Source organism: Hemiscyllium ocellatum, assembly GCF_020745735.1.
Source record: "Hemiscyllium ocellatum isolate sHemOce1 chromosome Y unlocalized genomic scaffold, sHemOce1.pat.X.cur. SUPER_Y_unloc_1, whole genome shotgun sequence".
NCBI lineage: Eukaryota > Metazoa > Chordata > Chondrichthyes > Orectolobiformes > Hemiscylliidae > Hemiscyllium > Hemiscyllium ocellatum.
Window position 1 is genome coordinate 500,179 of NW_026867600.1, and position 16,010 is coordinate 516,188.

Consider the following 16,010-nt stretch of genomic DNA (forward strand, 5'->3'; position numbering starts at 1 on the left):
ATCGATCTATAGGTAGTATACTTACATTGTCAGAGCGGGCAAGTGTTAGTGCAAGCAAAAAAGAATAGAGGCGCGATGTTGTGGAGGGAGCGGGGTAGGAGGAGGTTGGAAGGTATGTTCTGAATCCTCAGCGGAGGGGGCCGCAGTTGACCCTCCCTCACATATCTCCCCCCTTTCTCCCCCACCGGACAGTGGTGGGGAGGAGATGGGGGTGTTAATTTGTGCACCCCTTGTCCTTCTCCCCAGCCTCCTTCTCTTCTTCCTCCTCTTTCTCCTCCTCCTCCTCTTCCTCCTCTTCCTCTTCCTCCACCCTCCCCGCCGCCCCCGGATCCGGGGGTCGAACCGGTGGCGCCCCCGCCGGTTGCGATTCCTCCCCTCCCTCCTCTTCCTCCTCCCGCGCGTTGGGGAAGCGCTCCTTGTTGTTCTCCTTTTTCCACTTCATCCGCCGGTTCTGGAACCAGATCTTGACCTGGCGCTCGGTCAGGCTCAGGGCGTGGGACACCTCGATCCGACGCTTCCGGGTCAGGTACGGGTTGAAGAGGAACTCTTTCTCCAGCTCCAGCGTCTGGAAACGGCTGTAGGTCTGGCGTCCACTGCGCCGGCCCGGGGCTGCAGAGGGTGGGTGGGGTAAGTGAGGAAGGATTGGGGTTTAGGCGGGGGAATGGAGAGAGAGAGATGGAGGAAGAGAGAGAGAGAGAGAGAGAGGCGGGGAAGAGGGGAGGAGATGAAGGGAAAGACAGAAAGATGAGGGAGGGAGATAGATAGAGGGAAGGGTGAATGGAAATGAGAGATGGATAGAGGGAAAGGTGAAGGGAAACGAGAGATGGATAGAGGGAAAGGTGAAGGGAAACGAGAGATGGATAGAGTGAAGGGTGAAGGGATATTAGAGATGGATAGAGGGAAGGGTGAAGGGAAATGAGAGATGGATAGAGTGAAGGGTGAAGGGATATTAGAGATGGATAGAGTGAAGGGTGAATGGAAATGAGAGATGGATAGAGGGAAAGGTGAAGGGAAACGAGAGATGGATAGAGGGAAAGGTGAAGGGAAACGAGAGATGGATAGAGTGAAGGGTGAAGGGATATTAGAGATGGATAGAAGGAAGGGTGAAGGGAAATGAGAGATGGATAGAGGGAAGGGTGAAGGGAATCGAGAGATGGATAGAAGGAAGGGTGAAGGGAATCGAGAGATGGATAGAAGGAAGGCTGAAGGGAAATGAGAGATGGATAGAAGGAAGGGTGAAGGGAATCGAGAGATGGATAGAAGGAAGGGTGAAGGGAAATGAGAGATGGATAGAGGGAAGGGTGAAGGGAAATGAGAGATGGATAGAGTGAAGGGTGAAGGGATATTAGAGATGGATAGAAGGAAGGGTGAAGGGAATCGAGAGATGGATAGAAGGAAGGGTGAAGGGAAATGAGAGATGGATAGAGGGAAGGGTGAAGGGAAATGAGAGATGGATAGAGGGAAGGGTGAAGGGAAATGAGAGATGGATAGAGGGAAGGGTGAAGGGAAACGAGAGATGGATAGAGTGAAGGGTGAAGGGATATTAGAGATGGATAGAGGGAAGGGTGAAGGGAAATGAGAGATGGATAGAGGGAAGGGTGAAGGGATATTAGAGATGGATAGAGGGAAGGGTGAAGGGAATCGAGAGATGGATAGAAGGAAGGGTGAAGGGAAATGAGAGATGGATAGAGGGAAGGGTGAAGGGAAACGAGAGATGGATAGAGGGAAAGGTGAAGGGAAACGAGAGATGGATAGAGTGAAGGGTGAAGGGATATTAGAGATGGATAGAAGGAAGGGTGAAGGGAATCGAGAGATGGATAGAAGGAAGGGTGAAGGGAAATGAGAGATGGATAGAGGGAAGGGTGAAGGGAAATGAGAGATGGATAGAGGGAAGGGTGAAGGGAAACGAGAGATGGATAGAGTGAAGGGTGAAGGGATATTAGAGATGGATAGAGGGAAGGGTGAAGGGAAATGAGAGATGGATAGAGGGAAGGGTGAAGGGAAATGAGAGATGGATAGAGGGAAGGGTGAAGGGAAACGAGAGATGGATAGAGGGAAGGGTGAGGGGAAACGAGAGATGGATAGAGGGAAGGGTGAAGGGAAAGGAAAGATGGAAGGAGGGAAGGGTGAAAGGAAAGGAAAGATGGATAGAGGGAAAGGTGAAGGGAAAAGAGGGATGGATAGAGGGAAGGGTGAAGGGAAAGTGAAAGAGAAAAAAACGGGGGAGGTGCAAAGGGAAAATGAGAGATAGATGAGGTGAGAAAGGAAGGATGGGTAGAGAGATAGGGTGAAGGGAGAAAAAGAGAGAGAGAGAGAGAGCGTGACAGAGAAAAACAGAGATAGAAAGGGTTGAAGGGGAAAAGAGAGATAGAAAAGGAGAGAAAGGGGAGGATAGAGGGAAAGAGAGATAGAAGGGTGAAGGGAGAAAGAGAGCGAGTGACCAAGATACAGAGAGGGGTAAAGGGAAATAGATAGATAAAGAAGGAGAGAAAGGGGAGGATCGAAGGAAAGAGAGAGATGGAGAGACAGAGAGAAGGGTGAACAGAAAGAGAGAGAGAGTGGCAGAGGAAAATGGGAGAGAGGGTTGAAGGTTAAAAAAAAAGAGAGGATAGAAAGGAGGGGGGTAGAGGTAAAGACAGATGAAGAGAAAGAGAGAGGGTGAAGGGAGGAGAGAGAGAACAATATAGGAAAACAGAGAAAGAGGGAGTGTTGAAGGGAAAAGGAGAGAGGAGAGACATACAGGTCAGGGTGGGCGATTAAAGTGAGAGATAGAAGGTGGGGTGATGGGGAAGAGCGAGACAGGGATATATATATAATATATATATATTTATATATATATATAGAAAGAGGACCGAGAGAGATGATATAGCGAAAGAGTGAAAGAGGTGCAGATAGAGATATGGCGATAGATGGATACATAGACAGACAGATAAATAAATAGATAGATAGGTAGACAGACAGACAGACAGAGAGATAGGGTGAGAGACAGAGATGAAGATAAAAAGTGTGGCAGAGGCTTGTAAAGGAAGAATAGATATAGACAGACATGTAGATAGATAGATAGTTAGATAGATAGTTAGATAAATAGATAGATAGATGGATAGATAGAGGCAGAGATAGAGCGAGAGACAGACAGGGAGGCAGGGATAGATAGAAAGGGTGACAAAGGGATAGAAAGAAAGAATAGACAGAGAGTGAAAGACAGAGTGTGACATAAAAAGAGAGACAGAGTGAGAGACAGACACCCCGTGATAGTTAAAGAGAGAGAGAGTGACAGAGACAGATAGACAGACCGACAGAGATATACGGAGAATGACAGAGAGGGATTGAGAGGATAGGTCGGTGGGCAAGTGACAAGTCAGTGACAGAAATACAGAAACAGAGAGTGATGGGAAGACAAAGAGAGAAAGAGAGCGAATAAGATACATATCTTTTCAACACAAGACAATCTCAATGTTAAATCGCTGCAAATCAACACACCGGAGGGCGATTTTCACCCTCCCCAGATTCCCGGTTGTAAAACAACAGAGGTAATTAAATCCAATCCAGGAAACACAGCTTTACAATGGACAAAGGGAGGGAGACAAAGGCAAAGAGTGTGACAGTTACAGAGATGGGGAGAGTGTGAGAGAGACAGAGACAAATGGTGACACAGAGGAAAGGGGAGAGGAGAAGACAGAAAGAACTGTGAGGGAGAGGGAGAGAGAAAAGTTGTGACACAAAGCATGGAGGTAGAGGGAAAGAGAGAAAGAGTGTGTGACAGATAGAGAGATAGGGAAATAGAGAGAGAGAGAGAGGGAGAGAGAAATAATGACTCAAGGCATGGAGGAAGAGGAAAAGAGACAAAGATGATGCAACAGATAGAGAGAGAGAGAGTGAGAGGGGGACAGAGAGAAATAACGACACAAAACATGGAGGAAGAGGGAAAGAGAGAAAGACTGATGGGGAGGTAGTGTGTGTGTGAGAGAGAGAGAGACAGAGAGAGAGTGGGAGAGAGAGAAATAGTGACACAATGCATAGAGAAAGAGAGAAAGAGTGTGTGACAGATAGAGATGGGGATAGTGGGAGAGAGAGAGAGAAATAATGACATAAAGCATGGAGGAAGATGAAAATGCAGGAAATGTGTGTGACAGAGGGTTGAGGTGGGGGAGAGACACACAGAGCATGGGGAAGAGAGAAAGAACAGATGTGTGACATCTAGGGAGGGAGAGAGAAGTGAATAGAGTCAGAGAAACAACAGAGAGAGGCGACATGAATGAGTGACATTGAAAGAGAATGAGTGATAGAGATAGGGTGAGAGAGAAAGGAAGGTGAAAGAAGATGGAAATAGTGGAGTGGATGATATAGTGGTAGAGAGAGTGTTGGAAGAGTGATACAGACCGAGAAAGAGAGAGCGCGAGAGAGAGGCATATAAAGGGAAAATTGGAAACTGAGAGTGAGTGTGATATAGAGAGAAAAGATGATGGAGATTGATAGATAGAGACAGGAGTGAGAAAGAGAGTGAAACAGAGAGAGGGGAACAGAAAGGGTTTATATATGTGTGTATAGAGAGAGAGAGACAGGGACGGGAATAGGGAGGGGGGGAAGAGACAGAGAGGGGTAGAGAGAGAGAGAGATAAATAGAGAGAGAGAGAGAGACAGTGTGAGGGTGAGGAGAGAAAACGGGAGAGGGAGAGGAAGAACAAAATGGGGGAGACTGGGGTGAGGGTCAGAGTGGGATAGAAAGAGGGAGAGAAAAACAGAAAGGTGGGAACGGGGAGACAAAGGGAAACAGAGAGAGGGAGAGGAAGAGACGGGGAGAGGGAGGGATACAGAGAGAGATGAGGGGGAAAGGGGAACTGGGGTGACACGGGAGAGAGGAGGTGGGGAGCAAGAGAAAGTCTGACTTGGAGGGAAAATAGAGATGTGAAATAAGGGAGGAGAATTAGAGAGAGAGAGAGAGAGGTGGGAAGAAGAGAAAGAGAAGGGGAGGAGAGAGAGTGTGTGAGAGAGAGAGAGATAAAGGTTGGGGTGGGGTGGAAGGGAGAGAGCAGAGTGAGGTAGAGAGAGACGCAGAGGTGGGTGAAAGAGAGAGGGGAAGAGATGAGGGTTAAAGAGGAAATGGAGAGATGTGTTAGACAGAAAAAGGGGGTGAGAATGAGAGAGAGAGATAGTGGAGAGAGATATGGGAGGAGACAGAGAGATAGATATGAGGATGAAGGGGGAATGGAGAGGAATCTTAGACAGAGAAGGGACATGAGGGTGAGAGTGAGAGAGATGGGGGGAGAGATAAAGATATGAGAGAGAGATGGAAGGAGAAAGAGATGGCAAAGCAGAGGAAGCTTGGGCAAGATAGAGAGATGGAGTGAGAGAGAGAGATGGCGAGAGAAGAAGATGGGGAGATAGAGAAATGGAGAGACAGAGAAAGATCGAAGGAGAGAGAGATGGGGAGAAAGATAGAAAGATGGAGGGAGAGAGATGGGTAGAGAAAGAGAGGCGGGGAGAGATGGGTGGAGAGAAATGTGGGGAGAGAAAGAGATGGAAGGAGACAAAGAGATGTGGAGAGAGAGAGAGAGAGAGAGCTGGGGGTAGAGAAAGAGAAAGAGAGATGAGGGTGAAGAAGAGAAATGGAGTGCCACTTTTAGAAGGAGAGAGAGGTGGGGCAGAGAAAGATGGGAGAGAGAGAGATTGGGGAGAGAAAGATGGGAGAGAGAGAGAGACGGGGGAGAGAAAGATGGGAAAGAGAGAGAGATGGGGGAAACAGATAGATTTGAGAGAGAGAGATGGAGGGAAAGAGCAGAGAGAAAGAGAGAGATGCGGGTGATGGAGAGAGATGGCGATGCACCTTTAGAAAGAGAGAGAGAAGGAGATGGGGAAAGAGAGAGATAGAGAAAGAGAGATTGAGGGAGAGAAACAGTGACAGAGAGATCTGAGGGTGAAGGAGGGAAGTGGGTAGGCTATTTTAGAGAGAGATGGGGAGAGAGAGAGAGATGGAGGGAGAGAAAGAGAGAGAATGAGGGTAAGGAGAGAAATGGAGAGGCACCTTTAGAAAGAGAGAGGGAGATGGGGGGAAGAGAGAGAGAGAGAGAGATTGGGGGTGAGAGAAACAGAAAGAGAAGTGAGGGTGAAGGAGGCAAATGGACACCTCTTTCAGAAAGAGAGAGGGATGGAGGGAGAGAAACGGAGAGAAAGGAGAGATGAGGGTGAAGGAGGGAAATGGTCAGGCTCCTTTTAGAAAGAGAGGGAGATGGGGAGAGAGAGAGAGAGAGAGAGATGGAGGGAGAGAAACACAGAGAGAGAGGTGATTGTGGAGGAGGGAAATACAGAGGCTTCTTTTAGAGAGAGAGAGAGAGAGATGGAGGGAGAGAAACAGAGAAAGAGATGAGGGTGAAAGAGGGAAATGGACAGGCTCCTTTAGAAAGAGAGAGAGTTGGAGGAAGAGAAACAGAGAGCGAGAGTGAGAGAGAGAGGTGCGGGTGGAGGAGGGAAATGGAGAGGCTCCATTTAGAGAGAGAGAGAGAGAGAGAGAGATGGAGAGAGAGAGAAACAGAGAGAGAGAGGTGCGGGTGGAGGAGGGAAATGGAGAGGCTCCTTTTAGAGAGAGAGAGAGAGAAAGAGATGGGGGAGAGAAACAGAGACAGAGGGGTGTGGGTGAAGGGGGGAAATGGATAGGCTTCTTTTAGAGAGAGAGAGAGAGATGGAGGGAGAGAAACAGAGAGAGAGAGGTGGGGACAGAGAAAGAGATGGGGAAGCGAGCAATGGAGAGAGAGAGAGATGGAGGGAGAGAAACAGAGAGAGAGAGAGAGGTGAGTGTGGAGGAAGGAAATACAGAGGCTCCTTTTAGAGAGAGAGAGAGAGAGATGGAAGGAGAGAAACAGAGAGAGAGAGATGAAGGTGAAGGAGGGAAACACAGAGGCTCCTTTTAGAGAGAGAGAGAGATGGAAGGAGACAAACAGAGAGAGAGGTGAAGGTGTAGGAGGGAAATACAGAGGCTCCTTTTAGAGAGAGAGAGAGAGAGATGGAAGGAGAGAAACAGAGAGAGAGAGAGGTGAGTGTGGAGGGGGGAAATACAGAGGCTCCTTTTAGAGAGAGAGAGAGAGAGAGAGAGAGAGATGGAAGGAGAGAAACAGAGAGAGAGAGAGAGAGGTGAGTGTGGAGGAGGGAAATACAGAGGCTCCTTTTAGAGAGAGAGAGAGAGAGAGATGGAAGGAGAGAAACAGAGAGAGAGAGATGAAGGTGGAGGAGGGAAATGGAGAGGCTCCTTTAGAGAGAGAGAGAGAGAGAGATGGAAGGAGAGAAACAGAGAGAGAGAGATGAAGGTGGAGGGGGGAAATGGAGAGGCTCCGTTTAGAGAGAGAGAGAGAGAGATGGAAGGAGAGAAACTGAAACAGAGAGAGAGAGTAAGGCTAACCATGAGGTCTCATCCATGGGAACATGAGGCTGGCGGCTGGGCTGGGGTTCACGTTGGCGGCTCCTTCACTGCCGGCGCCTCCTGCCGCCGGTGCGGGGACCCCAGCCTTGCACTCGGGGTACTGGAGAATGGGCGCCGGGTCCGCCTGCCCCCCGCCGTAGGGGCTCTGCCTGCTCAGCGCATCGTAGCTGTAGAACTTAGCCGCCTCCCCTTGGCAAGTCGGTCCGCACGGGCCTTGCTGGTAACCGGAGGCGGGGAGCGAGGGGCCGCCGGGGTGGAAGAAATCCTGGACGTGGCCCGAGAGAGGTTGGAAAGCGGTCCCGGGAGCGGGCCCGTACATCAGAGCCGGGCTCCGGCTCATCCCGTGAGGGAAGCGGCAGTCGTAGTAACTGTTCGGCTCCACGCAATCCTCGGGTTTGTACTTAGTGAACAGCGAGTTAACGAAATAGGAGCTCATGGTGTCGGAGACAGAGAAGGGGAGAGAGAGAGAGAGAGAGAGACAGGAGGAGGAGATAGAGACAGAGAGAAGCGAAGGGGAGAGTGGAGGCGAGAGAGATAGAGAGAGGAGGAGATATAAAAGGAGATACAGAGAAAAGTGGAGGCGAGAGAGAGGAGGAGATAGAGACAGAGAGAAGCGAAGGGGAGAGTGGAGGCGAGAGAGATAGAGAAGGAGAGAGAGAGGAGGAGGAGATAGAGACAGAGAGAAGCGAAGGGGAGAGTGGAGGCGAGAGAGATAGAGAAGGAGAGAGAGAGGAGGAGGAGATAGAGACAGAGAGAAGCGAAGGGGAGAGTGGAGGCGAGAGAGATAGAGAAGGAGAGAGAGAGGAGGAGGAGATAGAGACAGAGAGAAGCGAAGGGGAGAGTGGAGGCGAGAGAGATAGAGAAGGAGAGAGAGAGGAGGAGATATAAAAGGAGAGACAGAGAGGAGTAGAGGCGAGAGAGAGAAGGAGAGAGAGAGAGAGAGACAGGAGGAGAAGATAGAGACAGAGAAGCGAAGGGGAGAGTGGAGGCGAGAGAGATAGAGGAGAGAGAGAGGAAGAGATAGAGAAGGAGAGACAGAGAGAAGCGGGAGAGAGAGAGGAGGAGGGGATAGAGACAGAGAGAAGCGATGGGGAGAGTGGAGGCGAGAGAGATAGAGGAGAGAGAGAGAGAGACAGGAGGAGGAGATAGATGAGAGTGGAGGTGAGAGAGATAGAGGAGAGAGAGAGAGACAGGAGGAGGAGATAGATGAGAGTGGAGGTGAGAGAGACAGGGAAGGAGATAGAGAAACGAAGGGGAGAGAGAGGAGGCAATAGAGAGAGAGAGGAGAAGAAGGAGGGAGAGGGGGAGATGGAGAGACGAAAAGAAGAGACAGAGAGAGAGTGGAGAGAGAGGTGGAGAAGGAGATGGAGAAAGAGGAGGTGATAGAGAAGAGAAAGAGAAGGGGGAGATAGACAGAAGTGAAGGGGTGGGAGGAGGTGATAGACAGAGAGGAGAGAGAGAGCAGGAAAGGGAGAGAGAGGTAGAAGTGGAAAAGGAACAGGAGGTAGAATGAGAGTGAGGGGAAGGAGAAATATAGAAAGGAGGAGAGATAAGAGATAGACCGAAGATGGAGGAGGCAGGGAGAGATATATAGAGGGAAAGAAAGGGATAGAAAAGGATAGAAAATGAAGAGAGAGCGAGACAGGAAGAGAGGAGGAGAAAGAGACTGAGGGAGACAGAGGGAGAAGGGGGTATGGAGGCCGTGTAAAATAAGGAGAGAGGCAGAGAGAGAGAGGGCTGGAGGGAGGAGAAGGAGCGAGAGAGGGAGATGTAGATACAGAGAGCAAAAGAGAAGGCAGAGAGAGAGAGAGATTGAGAGACAGAGCGAGGAGAGGAAGAGAGAGCGAAGGAGGAGGCAAAGAGAGAGAGAGAGACCCAGACAAGGAAACGAATAGAGTAACAGTCGCGCTGAGAGCTGCTCCCGGGGAATCGAGAAGAGGGAGCGTCCGTCTTTGTCCTACAGGATGAGGGAGCCGACTCTATATATCCCTCAGAACACGGAACCTCTCTCTCTCTCTCTCTCTCTCTCCCTCTCTCCCACTCCCTCCCTCCCTCACAAACGCTTTCCCCGGTAGAAAACTCCAATTAGAGAGAGAGAGAGACGGAAAGAGAGAGAGAGACAGAGAGAGAAAATGAGAAAGATTCAGAGTGAGAGATAGAGAAAATGAGAGGAAGAGAGAGAAAATGAGAGATTGAAAGACAGAGAGGGAGAGATGGAGAGAGAAAGGTAGAGAGAGAGAGAGAAAGAGGAAGTCAGGGGAAATGTTCACGTCAGCCCCCGTCTTGCCTGAGAGAAAGATGCTTCCTGAACGTTACCACCTGCTCAAATGACCAGCCATGAGCTGTATGAGTGTGCGCGCCGGTTATAGAGAGAGAGAGAGAGAGAGAGATGGGGAGAAAGAGAGAGAGAGATGAGACAGAGAGAGGGGGGAGGAATGGGGTTGGGGAGGGAGGAATGAGGGGAGATAAAGGGGGCGTAGTAGGAAGTGCCCGGTGGTAAATAGTGGACAGAGAGAGAGAGAGAGAGAGGGGATGGACATCCGTGCACTGACATGTCCGCGCGAATCTACACACCGTCCACAGACAGAAGTAGACAGACACACAACCACTGACACGCCCGTCTCTCTCTCTCTCTCTCTCACACACACACACAAACTCACTCAGAGACACGCACACCCGTCTCTCTCTGTCTCTGTCGCACACACACACACACACCCGTCTCTCTCTGTCTCTGTCGCACACACACCCACACCCACAGACACGCACACCCGTCTCTCTCCCTGTCTCACTCACACACACACTCATTAACAGACACGCACACCCTTCTCTCTATCTCATATACACACACTCACTCACAGACACGCACACACGTCTCTCTCTCTCTGTCTCTCATACACACACACACACTCATTGACACGCACACCCTTCTCTCTCTCTCTCTCTCTATCTCTCTCTCACACACACACACACCCATTCACTGACACGCACACCGTCTCTCTCTCTCTCTCCCTCTGTCACACACACAGACACGCACACCCGTGTCTCTCTCTCTCTCTGTCTCTCTCTCTCACACACACACACTCACAGACACGCACACCCGTGTCTCTCTCTCTGTCTCTCTCTCTCACACACACACACTCACAGACACGCACACCCGTGTCTCTCTCTCTGTCTCTCTCTCTCTCACACACACACACTCACAGACACGCACACCCGTGTCTCTCTCTCTCTGTCTCACACACACACAGAGACACGCACACCCGTCTCTCTCTCTCTCTCTCTGTCTCACATACACACACAGAAATATAATGATGCACAGCTATGAGCCGTGTCTCAAGGGTTAACACTGCTGCATCACAGCACCGGGAGCCCGGCTTCTGTCTATGTGGCGTTTGCACATTCCGCCCCCCGACCCCCCCTCAACCTCCCAGGGCGGCTGCGTGGGTTTCACAGGGCGCTCCGGTCCGTCCCATAGTGCCCAGGTATGTGCAGGTTAGGGTGGGATTGGCCGTGCTAAATTGTCCCCGCAGTGCCCAGGGATGTGCAGGTTAGGGTGGGATTGGCCGTGCTAAATTGTCCCCGTAGTGCCTAGGGATGTACAGGTTAGGGTGGGATTGGCCGTGCTAAATTGTCCCCGTAGTGCTCAGGGATGTGCAGGTTAGGGTGGGATTGGCCGTGCTAAATTGTCCCCGTAGTGCCCAGGGATGTGCAGGTTAGGGTGGGATTGGCCGTGCTAAATTGTCCCCGTAGTGCCCAGGGATGTGCAGGTTAGGGTGGGATTGGCCGTGCTAAATTGTCCCCGTAGTGCCCAGGGATGTGCAGGTTAGGGTGGGATTGGCCGTGCTAAATTGTCCCGTAGTGCCCAGGGATGTGCAGGTTAGGGTGGGATTGGCTGTGCTAAATTGTCCCCGTAGTGCCCAGGGATGTGCAGGTTAGGGTGGGATTGGCCGTGCTAAATTGTCCCCGTAGTGCTCAGGGATGTGCGGGTTAGGGTGGGATTGGCCGTGCTAAATTGTCCCCGTAGTGCCCAGGGATGTGCGGGTTAGGGTGGGATTGGCCGTGCTAAATTGTCCCCGTAGTGCCCGGGGATGTGCAGGTTAGGGTGGGATTGGCCGTGCTAAATTGTCCCGTAGTGCCCAGGGATGTGCAGGTTAGGGTGGGATTGGCCGTGCTAAATTGTCCCCGTAGTGCCCAGGGATGTGCAGGTTAGGGTGGGATTGGCCGTGCTAAATTGTCCCCGTAGTGCCCAGGGATGTATAGGTTAGGGTGGGATTGGCCGTGCTAAATTGTCCCCGTAGTGCCCAGGGATGTACAGGTTACGATGGGTTGGCTGTGCTAAATTGTCCCGTAGTGCCCAGGGATGTGCAGGTTAGGGTGGGATTGGCTGTGCTAAATTGTCCCCGTAGTGCCCAGGGATGTGCAGGTTAGGGTGGGATTGGCTGTGCTAAATTGTCCCATAGTGCCCAGGGATGTGTAGGTTAGGGTGGGATTGGCTGTGCTAAATTGTCCCCGTAGTGCCCAGGGATGTACAGGTTAGGGTGGGATTGGCCGTGCTAAATTGTCCCGTAGTGCCCAGGGATGTGCAGGTTAGGGTGGGATTGGCCGTGCTAAATTGTCCCCGTAGTGCCCAGGGATGTACAGGTTAGGGTGGGATTGGCCGTGCTAAATTGTCCCCGTAGTGCCCAGGGATTACAAGTTAGGGTGGGATTGTATGTGGGAAATGTGGGTGAGATGCTCTTCGGAGGGTCAGCTGGGTATTGCTGGGCCGAATAGCCTGTTTCCACACTGTAGGAATTCTATTATTCACCCACACACCCGTGTCTCTCTCCTCACCCACCCAGAAATACAGACAAAAAAACCACCCACACACCCGTCTCTGTCTCTGTCTCTCTGTTTCTCACACACACACACTCATAAACAGCTGAATGAGGAAGGCGATTACAGGAAGTTGGGGGCTTTATAGTCAGCCCTCCCTCGCCTCCACTGATGAGGAATTCGTTGAAGGAGTCATTTTCCCAGAGCCCAGGGGTGAAGGTTCACGTGGTCAGTCCTTCTGTTACAGAGACACAGCACCTCCCCCCACCCAAACCTCCCGGAAAATACAGAAATGTGAAATGCAGGGAATGAAACAGCAGAATTTATCACCTGGCAAGCCAACCAGTATGGGTTTAATGTATTCAGAGGTCTGCGCAAAATCCTTTACTTTGCAACATCTGCACTCACTCAGGACACACACGCAGCACATACACCCACTCAGACATCAGACACACACACACCCCCACTCAGACATCAGACACACACACACACACCCACTCAGACATCATACACACACACACACACCCACTCAGACATCACACACACACACACACACACTCAGACATCTCACACACACCACACTCAGACATCATACACACACACACACCCACTCAGACATCACACACACGCACACACACACACACGCACCCACTCAGACATCATACACACACACACACACCCACTCAGACATCATACACACACACACACACACACCCACTCAGACATCACACACACCCACTCAGACATCTCACACACACACACACACGCACTCAGACATCATATATACACACACCCACACCCACTCAGACATCACACACACACACACACTCAGACATCATACACACACACACCCACTCAGACATCACACACACACACACACCCACTCAGACATCACACGCACACACCCACTCAGACATCATACATACACACGCACACCCACTCAGACATCACACACACACACACACCCACTCAGACATCACACACACACACACAGATCCATACTCAGACATCACACCCACACACACCCACACACACCCACTCAGACATCATATACACACACACAGATCCATACTCAGACATCATACACACACACACACCCACACACACCCACTCAGACATCATACACACACACACAAACACACACACAGATCCATACTCAGACATCACACACACCCACTCAGACATCATACACACACACACACTCAGACATCTCACACACACACACACACACTCAGACATCATACACAGACATACACGCACACACACAGAGCCACACACTCACAGCCAGGGGTGACGGTTGACATAGACACACAGACATAGACACACACCCAGACATACATGTTTGGACATAGACACACACACATGGACACTCAGTCAGACATAACATACTACACGGACATAGACACACACTTAGACATGCACTCAGACATATAAACACGGATGTCGACACACACACATGGACATGCAAACACAATCATAGACACACACATTCATACACACAATCAGACATACATACACAGGCATAGACACACAGACATAGGCTGACAGACAACACAGACAGGCGCACACACATACACACTCACCCACACACAGACACACACGTTCATACACACATTCTGACATACATACACTGACATAGACACAGCCACAAAAATAGACAGGCAGGCAGACACACATACTGACACACACAGACATACACAAACAGACACACAGACAGGCACACAAGCACATACTCCCCCACACACAGACCCACACATTCATACACACATTCTGACATACATACACTGACATAGACACAGGCACAGAAATAGACAGACAGGCGGACACACATACTCACACACACATAGATATACACAGACAGGCACACAAACACATACTCCCACATACATAGACACACACATTCATACTACATTCTGACATACATACACAGACATAGACACAGACACAGAAATAGGCAGACAAACGCAGACAGGCAGACACACATACTCACACACCCATAGACACACACGGACATACACAGACAGGCACACACTCTCCCCCCCCCCCACCCCACACACACACAGACGTACACAGATAGACATGGACAATAGGAAAATACAGCGACCCACAATAACACTGCTGACCTAACGCCAAAATCGGTTTCATTTTAAGACCACAGATGTCTTTTTACACTGAGATAGCGTGTTTTATTTCTTTCTCTCGGAGATCTATAACTGTTTTGACCTCATCTTGGAAAGGGCAGCAAATGAACATGTTTTTAAAATGAAGGATAGACTCTCAATCAACAAGGCGGGGGGGGGGGGGGGGGGGGGGGGAGACAGGGAGTAAGGGATATTATTGAGTTATAAGACTGGGCGCCCTACTGTTGGATGGTGGAACAGGCTCAAAGGGGCTGAGTGGTCTCCTTTTCCAGCAGTCCACAATATCCCAAACATTAGTAATGTCTTTATTGTACTTCATCACATCACTGTTTAACGTCTAGCCTGAGAACTGAGCTCTCTCTCCCTCCCTCTCTCTCTCTCTCACACACACACACACACACACAATGTCTCTCTCAACCGCTCTCATACACGCACTGGCAGTCTCTCTCTCTCTCTCTCAAACACACCCTCTCTCTCACACGCACGCATAATCTGTCTGTTTCTCTCAAACGCACTCTGTCTCTCTCTCTCTGTCTCACACACACCACACACAATGTCTGTCTCAAACACACTCTGCGGTCTCACTCTCTCACACACATGCACACACAAGCTGTCTCTCTCAATCTCTCTCTCTTACACATTAACAGTCTGTCTTTTTCAAACACTCTCACACGCACACGTAATCTGTCTGTCCACCTCAAACACTCGGTCTCACTGAAACACACTTTCTCTGTCTCTTTCTCTCTCTCTCTCACACACACACACACACACATACATGGACACACACGCTTTCTCTCTCTATCCCTCTCTGTGTCTCTCTCATATCACACTGCACGGACACAGTCCCTCAGGGTCTACCTGCGGCAAAGTAGACAGGCTAATCGCCTGCATCCACTCACCAACACCCCCATCCCCCACTATACCCGTGCACAAATCACAAATGACAGACAGACAAGACACACACACACACACTCTCTCTCACACATGCACACACACTCACACACACACACACACACTCTCTCTCTCACACACACACTCTCTCACACACACATACACACACACACTCTCTCTCACACACTCTCTCTCACACACACACACTCTCTCTCTCACACACACACTCTCTCACACACACACATACACACACTCTCTCTCACACACTCTCTCTCTCTCACACACACTCTCTCTCTCACACACACATACACACACACAGTCTCTCTCACACACACTCTCTCACGCACACACACTCACACATACATACACACACTCTCACACACACACACATACTCTCTCACACTCTCTCTCTCTCTCTCTCTCTCTCTCTCTCACACACACACACACACACACACACCAGCCCTCTAACCTCACTTGAAAGATCAGCGATGTTCAGAATACCTGCAGCGGCTTAGAGGGAGAAATAAAATATTTTTAGCCGGGAGGGTGGTCAAATTTCGTTCAGAATATTTTTCCTCTCTCTCTTACAGGGGAAGGGATAGTTCGGGAAATGGGAGAGAATGAGAGAACAGAGACAGAGACAGAGAGAGGGGTGGGGGGGGGGGTGGCGGAGAGAGAGAGAGAGAGAGAGAGGCAGACAGAGGTGGGGGAGACAGAGAGACAGAGACAGACAAAGAGAGAGAGAGACAGAG

The 16,010-nt window shown here is 50.3% G+C and overlaps 1 protein-coding gene across 1 annotated transcript; it reads right to left on the reverse strand.

The window, feature by feature from the left end:
* Positions 1–214: 214 nt before the first annotated feature.
* Positions 215–7,847, reverse strand: LOC132808991 (homeobox protein Hox-C8-like). The gene is made up of 2 exons (XM_060822380.1): positions 7,391–7,847; positions 215–609 (listed from the first exon to the last, which is right to left on the reverse strand). The coding sequence occupies exons 1-2, from the start codon at positions 7,845–7,847 to the stop codon at positions 215–217; spliced, it is 852 nt and encodes a 283-aa protein (XP_060678363.1).
* Positions 7,848–16,010: the final 8,163 nt, after the last annotated feature.

Excerpts from the sequence above, each read along its gene's own strand:
- LOC132808991 (XM_060822380.1), bottom strand. The coding sequence starts at position 7,847 with ATGAGCTCCTATTTCGTTAACTCGCTGTTCACTAAGTACAAACCCGAG. Across the intron at positions 610-7,390 it reads CCCATGGATGAGACCTCATG|CCCCGGGCCGGCGCAGTGGA; the intron begins GTTAGCCTTACT and ends CACCCTCTGCAG.